Genomic DNA, 15475 nt, shown 5'->3' with positions numbered 1-15475 from the left:
TTAAATAATGAGATAATTTGGCATTGTGAGGGAGTGGTATGATTTAGACAACTATATTTTTCTCTCAGCCACCTCATAAATCTGCTTTCAATAACACTGCTTGTCTAATTTCTGGAATCTCTCTCTAATGAGACGTCGTGCTGCAAAACGCTTGTGAGTTTGACCGCGACGCTGATCAGCTAATTTGCAGCCCTATACTTGCTTGTTATACTTCTATAGCACCAAATAATTGTTGATACTGGAGTTCTAATAGAGAATATTTAAACTTATTGAGGTTTCTGGTATTTTTTAAGCAACTACTGTGAGCATTAAAAACTAAACTGAGATAAATAAATAAAGTAAACCAATGTAACCAACTGGCTGGACAGCATGGCCATTGATTTTATTTGACAAGGGTCAAATATAGGGGTGTTTAAAAAAAAAAATCGATTCGGCGATATATTGCTATTACAGCGCGCAATTAGCGATTCAATATGCAGCCAAATCTCGTCTGTCTCTCTTGTTAGCTGTTTAGCTAGCTAGCTGGCACATTTAAACCAAGAGTGCCATCTAGAAGAGTCAAAAAATAACACAAATGCTTCATGAAGCTTCGTCTGTCTGTCTGTCTGTCTGGTTAGTTGTTTAGCTAGCTCCTAGAGGAGTCAAAAAATATCACTTGCTTCATGAAGCTTCATTTTTCTATCACTACTGATTAGTATTTTCAAAGTTTTTGAGTAAAAAAAAAATTGCATCGCAATAATCAATCGATTCGTATTGTGATTAATCGGAATTTAATCGTGACCTATGAATTCGGATACGGATCGAATCGCCAGGTACTAGGCAATTCACACCCCTAGTCAAATAACAATGCGAGTGTATTTACTTAATGAGGGAGTTAGCTAATCATAATTTCTGCTTTTGACCCCAAAAAAACAAAGTAAAACTTATATGGTAAAAATTAGGGCTGGGCAAGTACTAATATCAATCAGCTATTGGGCCGATACCCGGCTTGATTTGAGGGTATCGGTAGTCACACAACAGAGGTTGATCCAGTTTTACGGTCAGGAACTAGAAATTTGAAGAATATAAAATTGCTATTAATTTAATGCAATTTAAGGGAAAATGTTATATATTGCGATATACTGTAGGTATTTCTTTAAAATTATCTCTAGTTTTTTTCTTAGGGAAATTTTATGTATCAAAAGTACTAGTGGCATGAGTATCAGTGACTACACAAGAGTTGAGTACTCATATTGTATATGAGTCTGAAAAAGTAAGTAGTATTGAATATCCCTGGTAAAAATTTACATTTTTGGCCTATAATCTAAGTACTGTTGAAATAATATTGTGACCTGCGGCAATAGCAGTGCATTTTCCATCCACAGAAACCTGCTGTCAAGATGATGTGAGGCAAAACTACGACAGTGGATGCTTGCTAGCAACATATGCTGAACAAAACATAATAGCTAGAAAAGTCTTCATATAAGGGGAATGAATGTCTAGCCAGAATGTCTGTATTATTTGATTGATTGTGTAATTTTCAAATAATTAACACTTATCTGGAACCTTCAAGATCAGCATCAAGTGCTGTCTGCCAGCTGCGAGAAGGAATCTGTGCAAGATGCTAATTATTCTGCTCAAAGTCATTCAGCATGGTCAAAGATGAAGATTTCTCAATTTGACTTGAGTGATCTACAATTTGAATTCCCTTGACAGAAACAAGACATACGGTGCTCAGCATAAATGAGTACACTCAAACAGGTTTGTAAGATGATTTTTTTATGAGATACTATACTACAAAATACTCTCACAAATGTGGGCCATTGATTGCAAACAAGATTTGTTAATTAGTACACACACAAGTAGTTTTCAAAACAAATTTGATAAAGAAGATTTTTGCACAAATAAGTAGACCTTGAGAAAAAGAATGACAATGCCAAGCAGACATATGTTGTTATCCACAAAAGTCATGGAGGTTATAGAAAATACTAGATGTAGTCGTTTTTGTTGTGAGATGCATTAATTTTTTTGCATTAGTTAATTTGATTAAACTGAAGATCTATGCATTCTACTATCAACCTTAATTTCATGTTGTGAGTTAAGCGCAAATTCTACAGAACACATTTTTGGAAGTTGTTCTTATGTTCATTGAGACATTGAATAAAATCTTTACATTTTTCAAAAGGGGTTACACTCATATATACTGAGGACTGTATGCATGCTGCTTTTTCCAAAAGGGACAGTCAGACGCCTTCATCTACTGTATCTTTATAATGCTCTATATCATCAGTTAGATGTCTTTCATAGTTATCCCTCAGTTAAGTCCTTTATGAACCATTCCCAGCAAAATCCCCCACTCCTCCTCCCTGCATCATTGGAAACAAAAAAGCCACGTATGGCCACACAAAGTCATTTGTGAAATGTCCTGATTATGTGGCTTGTGCGACGTAAAACAATTTGCCTGATTACTTCCAATTGATTCAGCCTTACGGTTAAAGCCACGGTGTGCAACCCGGTGGCTGTGTCGTGCCTTCTGGGCAGACAGAGGACTAATTTCTCCGATGTGCAGCTGAGCCAGCTTACAGTCCAAGCTAAAGCCCTCCTGGATGTTGCTAAACCTTGGGGAGGCTAAAGGCTACACTAGTGACCAGCCACCTCTTTATGATGAAGCTATGGAGGATTTGTCTGGGGCTCAATATGAATTAAAGGTGACCTTCGGACAGGGGTTCGGGTAAGAAGATGAGGGAATTAGGGATATGAACATGACTGAATATTAATTAATGTTTGCATTTGCAAGTAGAGGTAAATACATCTAATAACATCTCTTTTTTTACACTCAGGGTATTTCTATTAGGAAAAAAAACCCTGTATATACAGTGTTATGGGGTTTTCATGATTGATGGTTTTAAACGGCCTTCTGAGCTTCTATACGTGAAGAATTTTGTTGATCAAGTGGAATTTAATTGATCAACTATTTCTTCAGGCTCTGCTACATGAAGTAGAGAAACTTTTGAACATGACCAGGGCAGAGGTAAGAGGTAAGATTTAAGTTATTGCTTTGATGTTTGTGAGTTATCAGGATTACATAAAGACTACACAACTGATTCAATGAAGGTTTTGACTTGGGGCCAAGTGTGACGGTAGTAGGGAAAGACACATTATTGGCCGGGCAAATTATCAGCACCAATATTGGCCATTTTGAAGCATATCGGCATCGGCCGATGAGCGATCAATTTAAAACGTGGTTATTCAGTGCATCAGAGTCAAAATGCTGGATACTTTCTGAACTCTTTGTTTTTGTTTGACTGAAAACAAAGGTAAGGCACGTAAACATTTCAGTTGTATTGAAATTTTGAAAAACTTTATTTAGGGCGCTATTAATTTGTTTATATTCCAACAAATTCGAAGAAATGCTACTGACTGAGCCTGGGAGCAGACTATTGCTATTTTTGTTTATTGTCAAAGATTAAAAAAAAATAAAAAATACACAAGTTGAAAATCTGAAAAACTGTTTAATAAATATATGCTTAAGCTTGTACTATTATTATTTTTTTAGGTGAATCGGTAAGATTACCGAATGAACAATACTGAGCTTGCTCAGGAAAAAAAAAAATGGAGGTCAATATCCCCTGCAAATTAATATACATGTATACGGTTATTGGCCTTCTTGGCTCCTAATAATTGTCATCGGTATCTGGAAAAAAAACATATTGCTTGTCAAACCCTAGACAGTACCCACCAGAAGAAGCGAATAGACGAACATGGCCTTGCACTTCTGTTCTGCTCAGCCTTGGCAAATTTCTCCACACTACGGAGTACTTTTTGAGTTGCCCCACTTTTACTGTGCATGGCAGTCTGGATTTATACCATTGTTGGAATTTAAATTGATAGTCAATATTCACGTTGATCAAATAAAAAAACGGTTCTCAAATGCCAATCCCCGGCATAAAGTAAAAATTACTCATTATTCCCCCAAGTCAAAACAGTCATGAAAAGTTTCATTTGTTGTGTTGTTTTGTCAGCCTAAAACGAATCCTTGAGATATTCACCACTATACATGAAGATTGTCAGGATCCTGCTCATTCCCCTTACATTTCCTCAAATGTACTCATGTGTGCCTACCTGGCTGTTGATATCGGCTTTGTGCTGCAGGAGAAAAGAAACCAGCTCCTTGTGGCCTCTGTCGCAAGCCCAATGCAGGAGAGCTCGGCCCTGCAAACACACACACCTGTCAGCACAGGAAGGTATCTAAACTGTGTACGAACAAAATGGAGGTATCAGTTGAGTTTGACTTAAGAGCGTTTGTTGAGCTTGTTTGGCCATGTTATGCACACCAAGATGATGACCATAATCAAGTTAAGAGACTGTTCGCCATGTATTTGTGGAGAATAAGGATTTCGCAACAAAAAGTAGCAAGTCTGTCGGTTTGATTGATTGGGCTGTGTGAGCATGCGTGCTACTCTATATCATGTTGAAACGTGGCCTCTCCTTTGGTCCGAGATCAAGTTCATTTTTCAGTGGGGGCAATTAGGTAAAACAAACTCTACAAGTCCAATTCTGCTGCTTAAATCATATTGATCACCACAGCTGCATGTTAAAACGGATGCGGAAAGGACCGGAATACCAATAGGCTGCTCTCCCTGCTCTCTTCAGGTGTGTGGCAACTGAATGATGCTTGCATCATCACTAAAGACCGGAATTAAGTAGTAGGCCAGTGGAACTATTAAGTGGAGAGCTTTAGAGGGGCTGCAGTGGACTACCATGAATCAATCAGGGCATTCTGTTAAAAACAAAAAGTGAACTAACTTACCGTCCAAGAATTCTGTGCTCAAGCTCGAGATAAAATCCAGCAACAAGGGTAACTTAAAGTCTGTAAATATACTGAATTGGGGTTAAAGTTTAAATGTTAAAAGTGACAGAACATGATTGACGTGATGTTAGAGCATTTGCAATAATAATTTGCAATTATGTGTAAGGAACTTTTTTTTTTTTAATCTAGTATAATGCCTTTAATTTAGGATTAATTTATCAAAGTTTGAGAAATTGGGCTACTTGAAAAGGTCCTCTTAAAAAGCCCTTTCGAGAATCATTTACAAAGTTATGTGTTATACACAAAATAGCATGACTTTGAGACGTGCCTTGCATTCCCCCCCCCCCCCCTAATATTCATGTACAAAATTAAAGATGTATTACTGCTATGGTGTCCTCTGTATTAAATGGCTGTTCGTAATTATCACAAAATGACCTTTTAAAAAAGTGATTAAAGATTAATTTGCAAGATCATTAAACTGACAAGTTGGATGTCTCCTAGAAATATTTCTCCCATGTTGAGCCTCACAAGGAGTATTTCCACACATATGGGGAGGAGTGCATAGAAATGGTCACAGGCCCTTGGCCTGGAGTCTGGCTGGTGGATTGTGTGAAACTTCACCACTGCCCTCTACTGTTAAAAAGGGTGTACTGCGATTAGGACTGATTTCAGGCTCAACTGCAGTGATGAGCAAGGAGATGTGCCACATGTTAATAAGCCATGTCGTGCATCATGCGTGGACGTTTTTCGAAAAAGTATTTTTATTACCTCTTCGTCTTTGGAGTTGATGTCCACTTTCTGGGAGCTGAGGGCCTTGCTGATTTGCTCGATGTTGTTTTCTCGACAGTAATCAAAGATGTTCTTATCCTCTTCTCTGTCAATACAATCGAAAAAGAGAGTGGCCCCAAGTCAAATCACTTTCCAAGGAATTGCCTGCAAAGTTAAACGTTGTCATGTTTGGCTGTTCTGCCTATCAATTAGGGACGGGTATAACTAATTATTAAAATAATGATCAATTATGATACTCTCTTAGTTGTCAATAACTTTCTTAATCATTTCACCTCTCTAATTGTTACAACAAAACAAGTGAGGCAAATGTCAATATCTGTTTTTGATAAAGGTATTTGTTGTTCCTCCACTCTTAGGATCACATCAAACGCACACAGACAGATAACACAACCTCTGTCTGCCTCATGCACACGCAACAACCACATGCCACGTCCCTTGGGAACGCTGACATACAACGGGTACACAAACACACGTAGAGGCACCATCCCACCTCTGATTATATCTCTGCATCTCTAATCACCTCCTGGCATTGGGGACAAGCGTGAGTCCTGGTGTGTGTGCGTGTGTGTGTGCGTGGAGGAGGGGGAGGGGGGTGTTGTGGTAGTGGTGGGGGGGAGAAGCGGAGAAATCTCATTTAGAGCTTTACGCCTTCCCCTCCCTCTTACTCATGCTGGCCATTCAAATTAATTGAATTTAGTGCTCTATTGTGTGACAGACAGCCCACACACCCGCCTCTGTACCGCTGCTGTATCCCCAAGGCCAAAAGCTTGCCATGAGGTACAAACCTGAAGCAAAATATGGACGAAACCCTTGTTGGGATCCAGTGCTTCTCAACATGAGCACTACCAAGCTAAACCATATTCTATGCCAGTAACCTAGTGATGTGCAAAGAGTTGAATACAAAATCTGTCATTTAAATTTTTGATTTGTATTATTATTTAATTTACTGTAATATCCCATTAGTAATTTTTTGGGGAAAAGAAAATGACCCAAAATCGAGGAGGCGGGTGTCATACATACTAAATGAAAAATTTTCACACCGTTTACCACAGGGATGTGATTTGACCAAAGTGAAATTATCTGAAAATTTAGCCGGGGGTCTGGGGGCCGCCGGCACCCAGCTAGGTCCAGGGCAGTGCCCTGGTGGGGGGACAAGGGGGGCCTTCGCCCCCCGGAGCTCATGGGTTTTCCGTGTTTTTAAGTACTTTCAATGCACTCACATGACAAAGAAATAGACAAAACAACAGCATAAATTTTCAATGTATATTGAACTATCCCATATAAAATGGCAGTTTTAGTCAACTCAAAATCAGTCACATTCAAAAACATTGGACTGTCTTTGCTTTTAAAAACTATCACTGAGAATATCATCATATCTAACTAATGTGATTACTAAGTTAACACATAAATAATGTTGAAGAGTTCAAATTTCATGAACAAATAATTGTATCATGACCAAATGAAAAGTAACTCATATTAGAACATACCACAAATGTCTTTGTTATAGCAGAAGATGTTATCTGTCGGAGTCATGTGCATACACAAAAAAAAAGGGGAAAAAAAGAAAGAAAAAAAAGAAATTTTAATTTTTTATTTTTGGAGATAAAAAAAGCGGAATTCCGCGAATTAGCGGAAAAATCACATCCCTGTTATCAGTACGGAAGCATATTGCATTCACTTGTAAAAAAAAAAAAAAAAAAAAAAGAAATAAAGAAAAAAAAAAGAAGAGAAAAAACCTCCAGTTTTTCTGACTATTTTTTGGGGGAGCTTTGTTTTTTGTGTGCGTGTGGTTTTTTTTTCGGAATATTTTTTAAGTCATAAAAAAAATATTTTGAAAAACAAGAAAAAAATATTCTGAAAAATTACTCTGAAAAACAGGAAGAAAATATTCAGAAAAACAAAAAAAATATTTGCAAAAAAAAACTGAAAAAAAAGTAGAGTAGAGTTTGTCGGAATATTTTTTTTTACCTCTGAACTCCAAATAACTTGTTGCAAACTGTATTATATAATATTTTTTTATTATGACAGAAAAAAATTCAGTAAAACAGAAAAAAAAATCTGAAAAACAGAAAATTAAAAACAAAACAAAGGTTCCCCCCAAAAAATAGAAAAACAGGAGAGGTTTTCCCCCCCAAGTGAATGCAATACGTATACCAGTACCTAGGAAATGTAAAATAAATAATAATAATACAATTACTGGTTTATAGATTTTACAGTAGTTGCTTTGAGTGATGCTATTTTCATGTTGTTTTATCATCACGTTCTCTCATCTGACTCCCCTCCCTCGGCTTTCTGCCCATCAGCCTGTGATGAATCATGAATAACTCATTAGACTTTTATCACCGCAACGTTTTGTATGAGCTCATGCATTTACATATTCCTGATTACCGCTGCAATGTATATTCATGAATTTCCCGCTCGGATACGCCCACTCCCTTCCTCTGCCCGATGGCCACAGTGACCCCGAGTGTTCCTGATGTGTGGCCGCCATCCGTCTCCCACGGCAACTAATCAATAGGCCAGCTCATCAGTCTTTTGTCAACGATCAGATTGGGATATTGTGCACTTTAGTGCCAAAGATAAACTAAAGCTTTATATTACAAAACATCTGTATGGTATGTCCCTGTAATCTACATTGGGACTGTATACACAAACATAACAAATGATTAATGCGGCTCCTGTAAGCAGTGTGACATCAACAGTGCAGCAATGCATGCTGGGAAGGTCACCAGCTAACCCTGTCATCAAAAAAGCTGCTCGTGTGCGCTGTGCATTTACGTCCGGTCTGATGTACGAGAAGATATGTCCTTCATCCATCAGACGAAACTGGCCATAGTGGTGGAGCAGGCACACACACATGTACACACACACGCAATAAAGAAGCAATGAGAAGTGAAATAACTCAGCGCCTGCTTCTGTCAGAGAGTCCAGGCAACAAAGCCCCCCGTGTTGATCAGCATGTTTTGTTGCGGGGATTACAAACGTGGCACTCAAAGCCTCCTCAATCACGCACTGATCAGCTCAGTAACGCCGCGATATTGCAAATCAATGCCACTTTTATCAATACGCGCTCGTTTTGAGAGTGAAGTGAGGAGCGATCGATGCAATTAACTCCGACAGGTGCGTAGCTGTTGAATATTGAAGGCTGCGTGTTTGTGCTCAAAGATGAAATTGGAATGCAGCAGAGCAGTCAATGTGACAGTTCCGGCGAGTTCTGCATGGATTCCAACGCAATCGGCGAGATCGTATAGTGGCGGCACTTGTACATGGTTTTTACCTGTGAGGGGAGTCAAGAGTTTTGGGAATGGAACCGTGTGCCTCTGCTGAGCCAACCACGTCCTCATCACGCACCCTCCTCCCTTCAATGCTAACATAATTAAAAAGGGGGAGACACTGGCCGATGTCTCCAATGACTGTGCATACTAATTATAACGAGAGAAACCTGCAGGAAGGATTCCAACATCTCATTTCAATTGCCAAAAAGAGCTTCTTTTTTTCATTTGGAAGGAAGATGAGGTCTTTAAGCTTGAGTAAGTCTGCCAGGCATGAGGAAATGGGAGGAAATATCCCATTAACATAAATCAGGAGTGTATGTTACGCTCTGTTGAATGTAATCAAACACGGCAAAGCCGAGGACCGAGGCCATGTGAGTGCTGTGGGATCAGCCAACTCCACAATCCTCATGACTTTTTACATTCTTTTGTCAAACGACAGAAGCTTTCAGAAAGCGTTACATAATAATTGGTAGGCTTTTTGTGTATTTTGAATTCTACTACCTGATTGTCTCCTCTTGGTACAAAGAGCTGACCGCTGCTCCTCCGAAGCCCGTTCTCCTCTCTGCTCCTCGGCTTTCCTGTCACACACACACACGTTAGTGATCATACATGAAACGAAGGAATTCCCATATTGAATTGCACAAATGGAAAACCCTAATTGTGTCACAGTCCTTGCTCTGGTACTGCTTAAAGACAAAAGTTCAGGTCAGGTCATTGATTAAGGTTAAGATTACGGTTGTGTTTTCACGACAAATCTATCATTTTAGGGATGGCTGAGTACTAATACTTGGCCTTATTTCAAGGTATCTGTACCCGCGACTACCAGAATCGGCCGCCCTCTTGTAACCCTTTTACGATCAAGAACTAAAAGTCATAGATTATTTTGATGCAATTTTAAGGATAAAATGTTATATAGGGATATCTATTAGAAATGATGTGTCATTTTTGGGGTGGAAATTTTATGTATCAAAAGTAGTTGATTCGTACTGGCAACGGTCTGGAAAAAAAAAGTGATATCAAATATCCCTACAAAATTTCTTTGTATTTCTGGTGCATAAAAAAATGGGAAAATGCATGACGGGTTTCAGACGTGACCTTATAAATAATACATTACAACCACGGGAGCTTTTTGTTAGTGATTTTCAAAGTGTGAGGTGTTTTAAAGATCCTAATCTAACTTCAGATTTTGATTTTTAAATTCCAGATTCATAACGTTTTAATATATTGTAAGAAGAGGCTCACGTTCCAACAGAAAATTTTGTGTATGTGTGTGTGTGTGTGTGGGGGGGGGGGGCATTACGATTTGGTTTGGATGTGAATAGAGGTGCGGGTATTGTGCAACTATTTCCCTAATGTCTTGGTAAGTAATGCATGTATTGTAATAAAATTCAGCCATATGCATGAGGTAGGTACAAAGGTCCTAATCCGGCAGTTTGGGCTTGAGGAGGTCTGTGCCCAACTGCATTATCTTTTTAATGGTTTTCCTCATTAAATTTGTTTTTTTCTTGCGACCCCAGTCTATTCTTCAATGACTAAACTTGACTGACAAAGAAGCCTACATAAATCTGATTTTATCAAAATGAGGAAAGCCAAGTGGGGGAGAAACACGACAAGTGAAAGAACGGCGCATGCACTTTTGGGACAAACTAATCCACTTGTGAAACAGAATATTCGCTGATGCGCCGTCCCTGCTTGCCTGCTGTATAATCTAATAGAAAACCAGTATCTTCTCAACAATTGAAGCAGGAACAAAGGTCGACTTCTGGCTATTATTCTCGGCCATGTTTCTCTGTCTATACACTACTTATTTAACGGAGCCTCCAAAATAATGGCCATGCCGCGGTAATACAATCAGCTTCTTTTCAGGTTTGTGTCTTTGCAGGCAGCGTTCGCGACTGCCTCGCTGGCATTGTGTGGCAATGAGTCGCAGTGAGCAATTATTCCCCCTCGCTCCCCGCGGAGGAGAAAAGAATGTGTCAAGCATGGTCATGTGCATGGGTGTGACGTCATTAAAGTGACAATCAATAAGGAAGAAGAGCAAACAATGAGTGGAGGGTTAAAGAAGAGGGCGGGGCAACATTATCGGGAGGACGACGGGTATTGCACATGCAGCGAACAAAGAAGGATTGTGATGAACAGGGACTGTGTACACACAGTCAAAAAGGGGTTTTAAAACACAAACAATCACGTTATTTGTGCCTATTTTCCCGCAGGCAGCCTTGTATGGACTCCCTTTGCTAATATTCACCAAAATACATAAAATGGAAAGATCTTAATCCAAAACCTACATTGTTATAGTATCTTATCCACCCATTTACTATCGTGCTTGCCCTCATTAAGGTCACAGGTGAGCGGGAGCCAATCCCAGTTGACCCTACACTACACTCTAAGACTGTTTATTAGTCAAAATTTTACATTACATTACATTACACCACAATTAAGTTGAGATTTTCCATTGCACTTCATTTTCATTGTATTTAGTACATGTTGTTATAAACACATATTTGTCAAGTTCTCACACATTCTTTCCTGCAAAGACACACACACAGCGTACATGCAAAATAAGTGAGCTTGCCAACTGGGTAGACAATGACAGGCTGGACATTTTTGTCTAACGTTCGGATTCACATGGTGGACCTCCACTGAGCTTTTGGACTTATGATTTTTGATTCAGTTAGCAAGTTGACTGTGTATTGTTTAACCCATTTCTACTGATATTTCACTATAACAGGACATATTAAGCTCGACAACATCCCAACTGCACACCAAATATGCTGAAAATTATGAAACATAAGTGCAAATATTTACTCTGCACCTATCCAGTGTTTCAGTCAGACATTGAAAAAAAATGCTAGTAGTAATGTCAATGAAAACATCAGAGGGTTTCTGATTAGTTATGATCAGTTTACCCCATTATGACAGGGTGGGAAGCAAATTCAGACCCATACAAAAGGTTCAATAATATGATTACGAAAATAGAGTATACAGTATGATCAAAATTACTCATTTTATTGAAAAACTTACCCTGGAAAAAGAAACCATGTAACTCTTTATTGTTATTATTATCAATTATCCACTAATGAGTCATGCATGACACATGCTGTAGTTTCTGGATAAGCCAAAACCTTGTGCATCCAATGAATCCAATGAAGTAAACATGTTTTGAGAGACTTATTATTGTACTGGCACAAATGTTTGGCGACTAGACCCTTAACTTTAATTACTGCACTACAGTTTCTTGTTGACTGTTATGATTCTGATGATAACAACAAAGGCACTTTACATGAGTGATATTGACCCATAAAACTGGGGTTTTCATGTGTTTTATTCACTCCAACATATGCCATAATTTATATGTTTTGTTTTTTAGGAATGTTGAGAAATCCCTGCAAAATTTGCAGGAATTATATTGCTATAAAGTGATTTATTTTTATCAGTTATATTTTCTTTTTTTATTAATTTATCCTATTCCCCTGTCCTGTGAGTCATTTTGGAGAGAAAAAAAGTTTACTACTTTACCATACAGCTGACAATAAGGCTTCTAGGATCTTATTTTCCTCCTCAAACATTTCGCCATGAGCAGTGTTCCAATGACAGTGCAACGTTATTGTTGTGACTGAAGAAGTCTATAGCAGCCCCTTAAAAGACTGCTTCTCCATGGTAACACAAAGTTTCCCGTCTTGGTTGTGTCGTAATATCAGATACGGTCTGTGACAACTTCTTGCATTATTTAGCATTTAAAACAACAAATGATTAAAAACTATTGTGAAGGATGCCAATTATTTTCATATGCTAACCTTTAAAATTGATGCAGTGAGACTGACCTCTAATGGCAAGAACATTGAACTCCCTCTGTAATGCTGATCTTGTTTAGGGTTACATAGGGTATACAGAGTGACAGTGATAATGTGTCGCTACACTATCAGCAATAATTAGTTTACAATCACAGTTGTGTGTAATTTGATTAGTATTTTCACCTTCCGGCTGCCTTCAGGGTCCAACACATTGACACAGGAAATGTATTCTTGCATTGCCTGCTCCGGCTCCATGTCCCCAAGCTGCTTCCAGGCTTGCCTGAAAATGAAAAAAATAATGTGGTATTTATTGATCATTATGAGCCTTCATCAGTTAAAGTTATAGCTCATTAAGGACTAATATTAGACTGTGTATGACATTTGAAATGTTGATGTGAATTTATGTTGCCCCAGATATAAGGAAACAAAGACAAGTGGTTCGGTCGAAGTAGTGACTTGTTGAGACACAAGAGACACACTCCCAAAGCAAATAAAATATGAACACAATTCTACATGAGCAAGGAATGAGGGGATAATGGTTGGGGAACGTAGAACCAAAACCAAGTGTGTGGTTGAGATGGACGGTGAGAGAAGGAAGCAACATACCATTTCCTCTGTCCTTCGAAGTCGAAGAAACCTGGCTTTTGTGTATTGCATTTTCCCACTTTGGCCTAAAACAACATTTGTTATTCACCTGCTCACTTAATAATGACTGATGGGTTTGGTTAACAGATGATGCTAGTAGGCCTATGTTTACGGCTATACGGGCCACAGAAGCCAGTGCTCACCTGCTTGTACCGCGCATAGAGATACAGCAACTGGTCCCTGCTGGCCGTTTGGACCAGACATCCAACACGGTCGGCAGCAGACTCGAATTCCTGTACTAGTTCATCACCCTCCAGGCGGTCTCCCGCCTCCATAGCACCGTAGTCAAATTTACTCAAACCCAAGTCTGAGTCAGAGTCCGAACCCGCTCCACCGAGAGGTTCCCCAGTGTCAGGCCGGGCCGGGTCGGTACCTGAACCCGTCGCAGTGTCCGGAGAAGAGGACGGCGACCTCGAAGCCATTGTTTTCCTTGGTGTTAGCGGACCGTTATCGACGACGTGTGGTTTAGAATCGTAGAGAAATTATAAAATGGTAACACAAAGTAGCGGTCCAGTCGATGTTTGTGGACTGTATGACCTGCTGTCTCGTTTAAACGCCGTTAGAATTAAGAATGTTGACAGTCGGATTCATTTCCGCGTTTGGTCCGTCATCAGTACGATTCAGTAATGGCACCGACTATAACAAAGACTGGTAAGAAAAAAAGTTCCGCCCTACTTTGGCTCCCTTGTTATTGCAGTATGACGACTTCGTGTTATCCAATCAACGAGAACTATATAAATACTGCAAATGCTATAATAATGTAAATACACGTTTTCTTAATATCGGCTTCCAAAAACAGATGATTATGATATCGTGTCAGTCGCGCAGACGACAATCCATCTGTGGGAAAGTGCACGAACGCAAGATGTCCGCCAGATGCCGCGATTGGTTCAATGATGGCCTGCGCCTTGACACACCGTGTAGCAGCTGTTCATACTTCTAATTCACTTTAGAGTAGTTGTAGTGCAATGCAATACTGAAGTTCATTGGGGCGATCAAAAGAGCATAGTTTTGTAACATTGTGTTGTATTAACTGCGCTTTCCCGAAAAAAGAGACTTGATTGCTATTGCTAATTACACTATTAGACTAACAATTTTCAACTTAATACAAAACTAAAAAAATGTGTGCTGTTGCACTCCACACAGATGACATGGGAGAAAAACTAGCAAATACAGTTGCCATTATAGTCATTTTAATATTTCCTGTTTTTGCGATATTTCAATGCATTAAAAACTGCAATGGAATAACACAAAACAACCCAAAACTACAGTGAATCCAGTATCTCCAAACCATTTGAACTTTTCTTCCTAAAAAAAACCCTTCCCCCTGTTTTTGCCTGTTTTATACTTTTACACAAATCTTTTCAAAAACATTTAAACTATTAAATTTTTAAAATATATTTTTTGATAGATTCTAATTGTAGTTTTGTTGTTGTTATATTGCTCTGATGCAGTGATTCCTATCCTAGCAGGCTGCACGGAGTCGCGAAAGATACTATCTATAACCCAATAAATGAATTTCTCTGGAAATTATTAACTACAAATATATATGCTCATCTGATGCTCATCTAGCTATCCCATACTGTGACAGGCAACTAGTAAGTGCTCTTCCATCAAATGGCAAAAGTAGAATAAACCTATTTATCCACCTGTTGCCATTCATAAAACAGAATAAGTCATTATTGACAGTTCCTGCAATTATGTCGGATTTGTGAATTAATTGAAACGAGAAAATCATTGTTTCAGAATTTGCTTTGTGGTGTGTTGTGAGATTTTTGTTATGTAAAATATATATCTTGGCTGAAGTGTTGAGAGATTTCCCAACGGCAGCAGGCATTGACATGGTGCTTGTAGACACCAAGTCGCCCTCAAAGGCCAAATGTATAGTCCGGGGTTCTGTTCTAACATAGCTCACAAGTGATGGGACATGGTGATTTCCTAGGAATGGTGCAGAAGGGATCATTTGAAAATGTAATATAGCTTGCAGATATTTGTAGAAATATTTATGGCTACATAATGATATTATTCTTTTTACTACCTTGTTAAACCATTGTTGATAATTGTTCAAAATCATTAACACGATTTGTGTCTTCACACTGTGATGAACATAATTAGTTATTGATAATGATATATAAATTTAATCAAGTTTGTTATTTCAAAAGTGTGTATCAAACTGGCGGTCC

General features: G+C 38.7%; 1 protein-coding gene across 2 annotated transcripts in view; it reads right to left on the bottom strand.

The window, feature by feature from the left end:
• acbd6 (acyl-CoA binding domain containing 6) overlaps nt 1-14511 on the bottom strand; it is a 31231-nt gene extending 16720 nt beyond the window's left edge. The window contains exons 1-6 of one of the 2 annotated variants that reach the window (XR_013296360.1): nt 13436-14511; nt 13254-13318; nt 12831-12927; nt 9355-9431; nt 5558-5663; nt 4102-4191 (exon numbers count right to left, since the gene is read on the bottom strand). Coding sequence is in view for 1 of the 2 variants with exons in the window: in XM_077583423.1 (XP_077439549.1) it covers nt 4102-4191; nt 5558-5663; nt 9355-9431; nt 12831-12927; nt 13254-13318; nt 13436-13714 (714 nt within the window). In the remaining variant the exon portion in view is untranslated. The remainder of the gene's footprint in view (nt 1-4101; nt 4192-5557; nt 5664-9354; nt 9432-12830; nt 12928-13253; nt 13319-13435) is intronic. The other variant, XM_077583423.1, reaches the window with a different exon arrangement.
• Nucleotides 14512-15475: the final 964 nt, after the last annotated feature.

This window comes from Vanacampus margaritifer, chromosome 13 (assembly GCF_051991255.1).
Source record: "Vanacampus margaritifer isolate UIUO_Vmar chromosome 13, RoL_Vmar_1.0, whole genome shotgun sequence".
NCBI classification, from domain to species: Eukaryota; Metazoa; Chordata; class Actinopteri; order Syngnathiformes; family Syngnathidae; genus Vanacampus; species Vanacampus margaritifer.
Note: the sequence above shows the minus strand (reverse complement) of the source record. Positions and strands in the feature narration are given on the sequence as shown.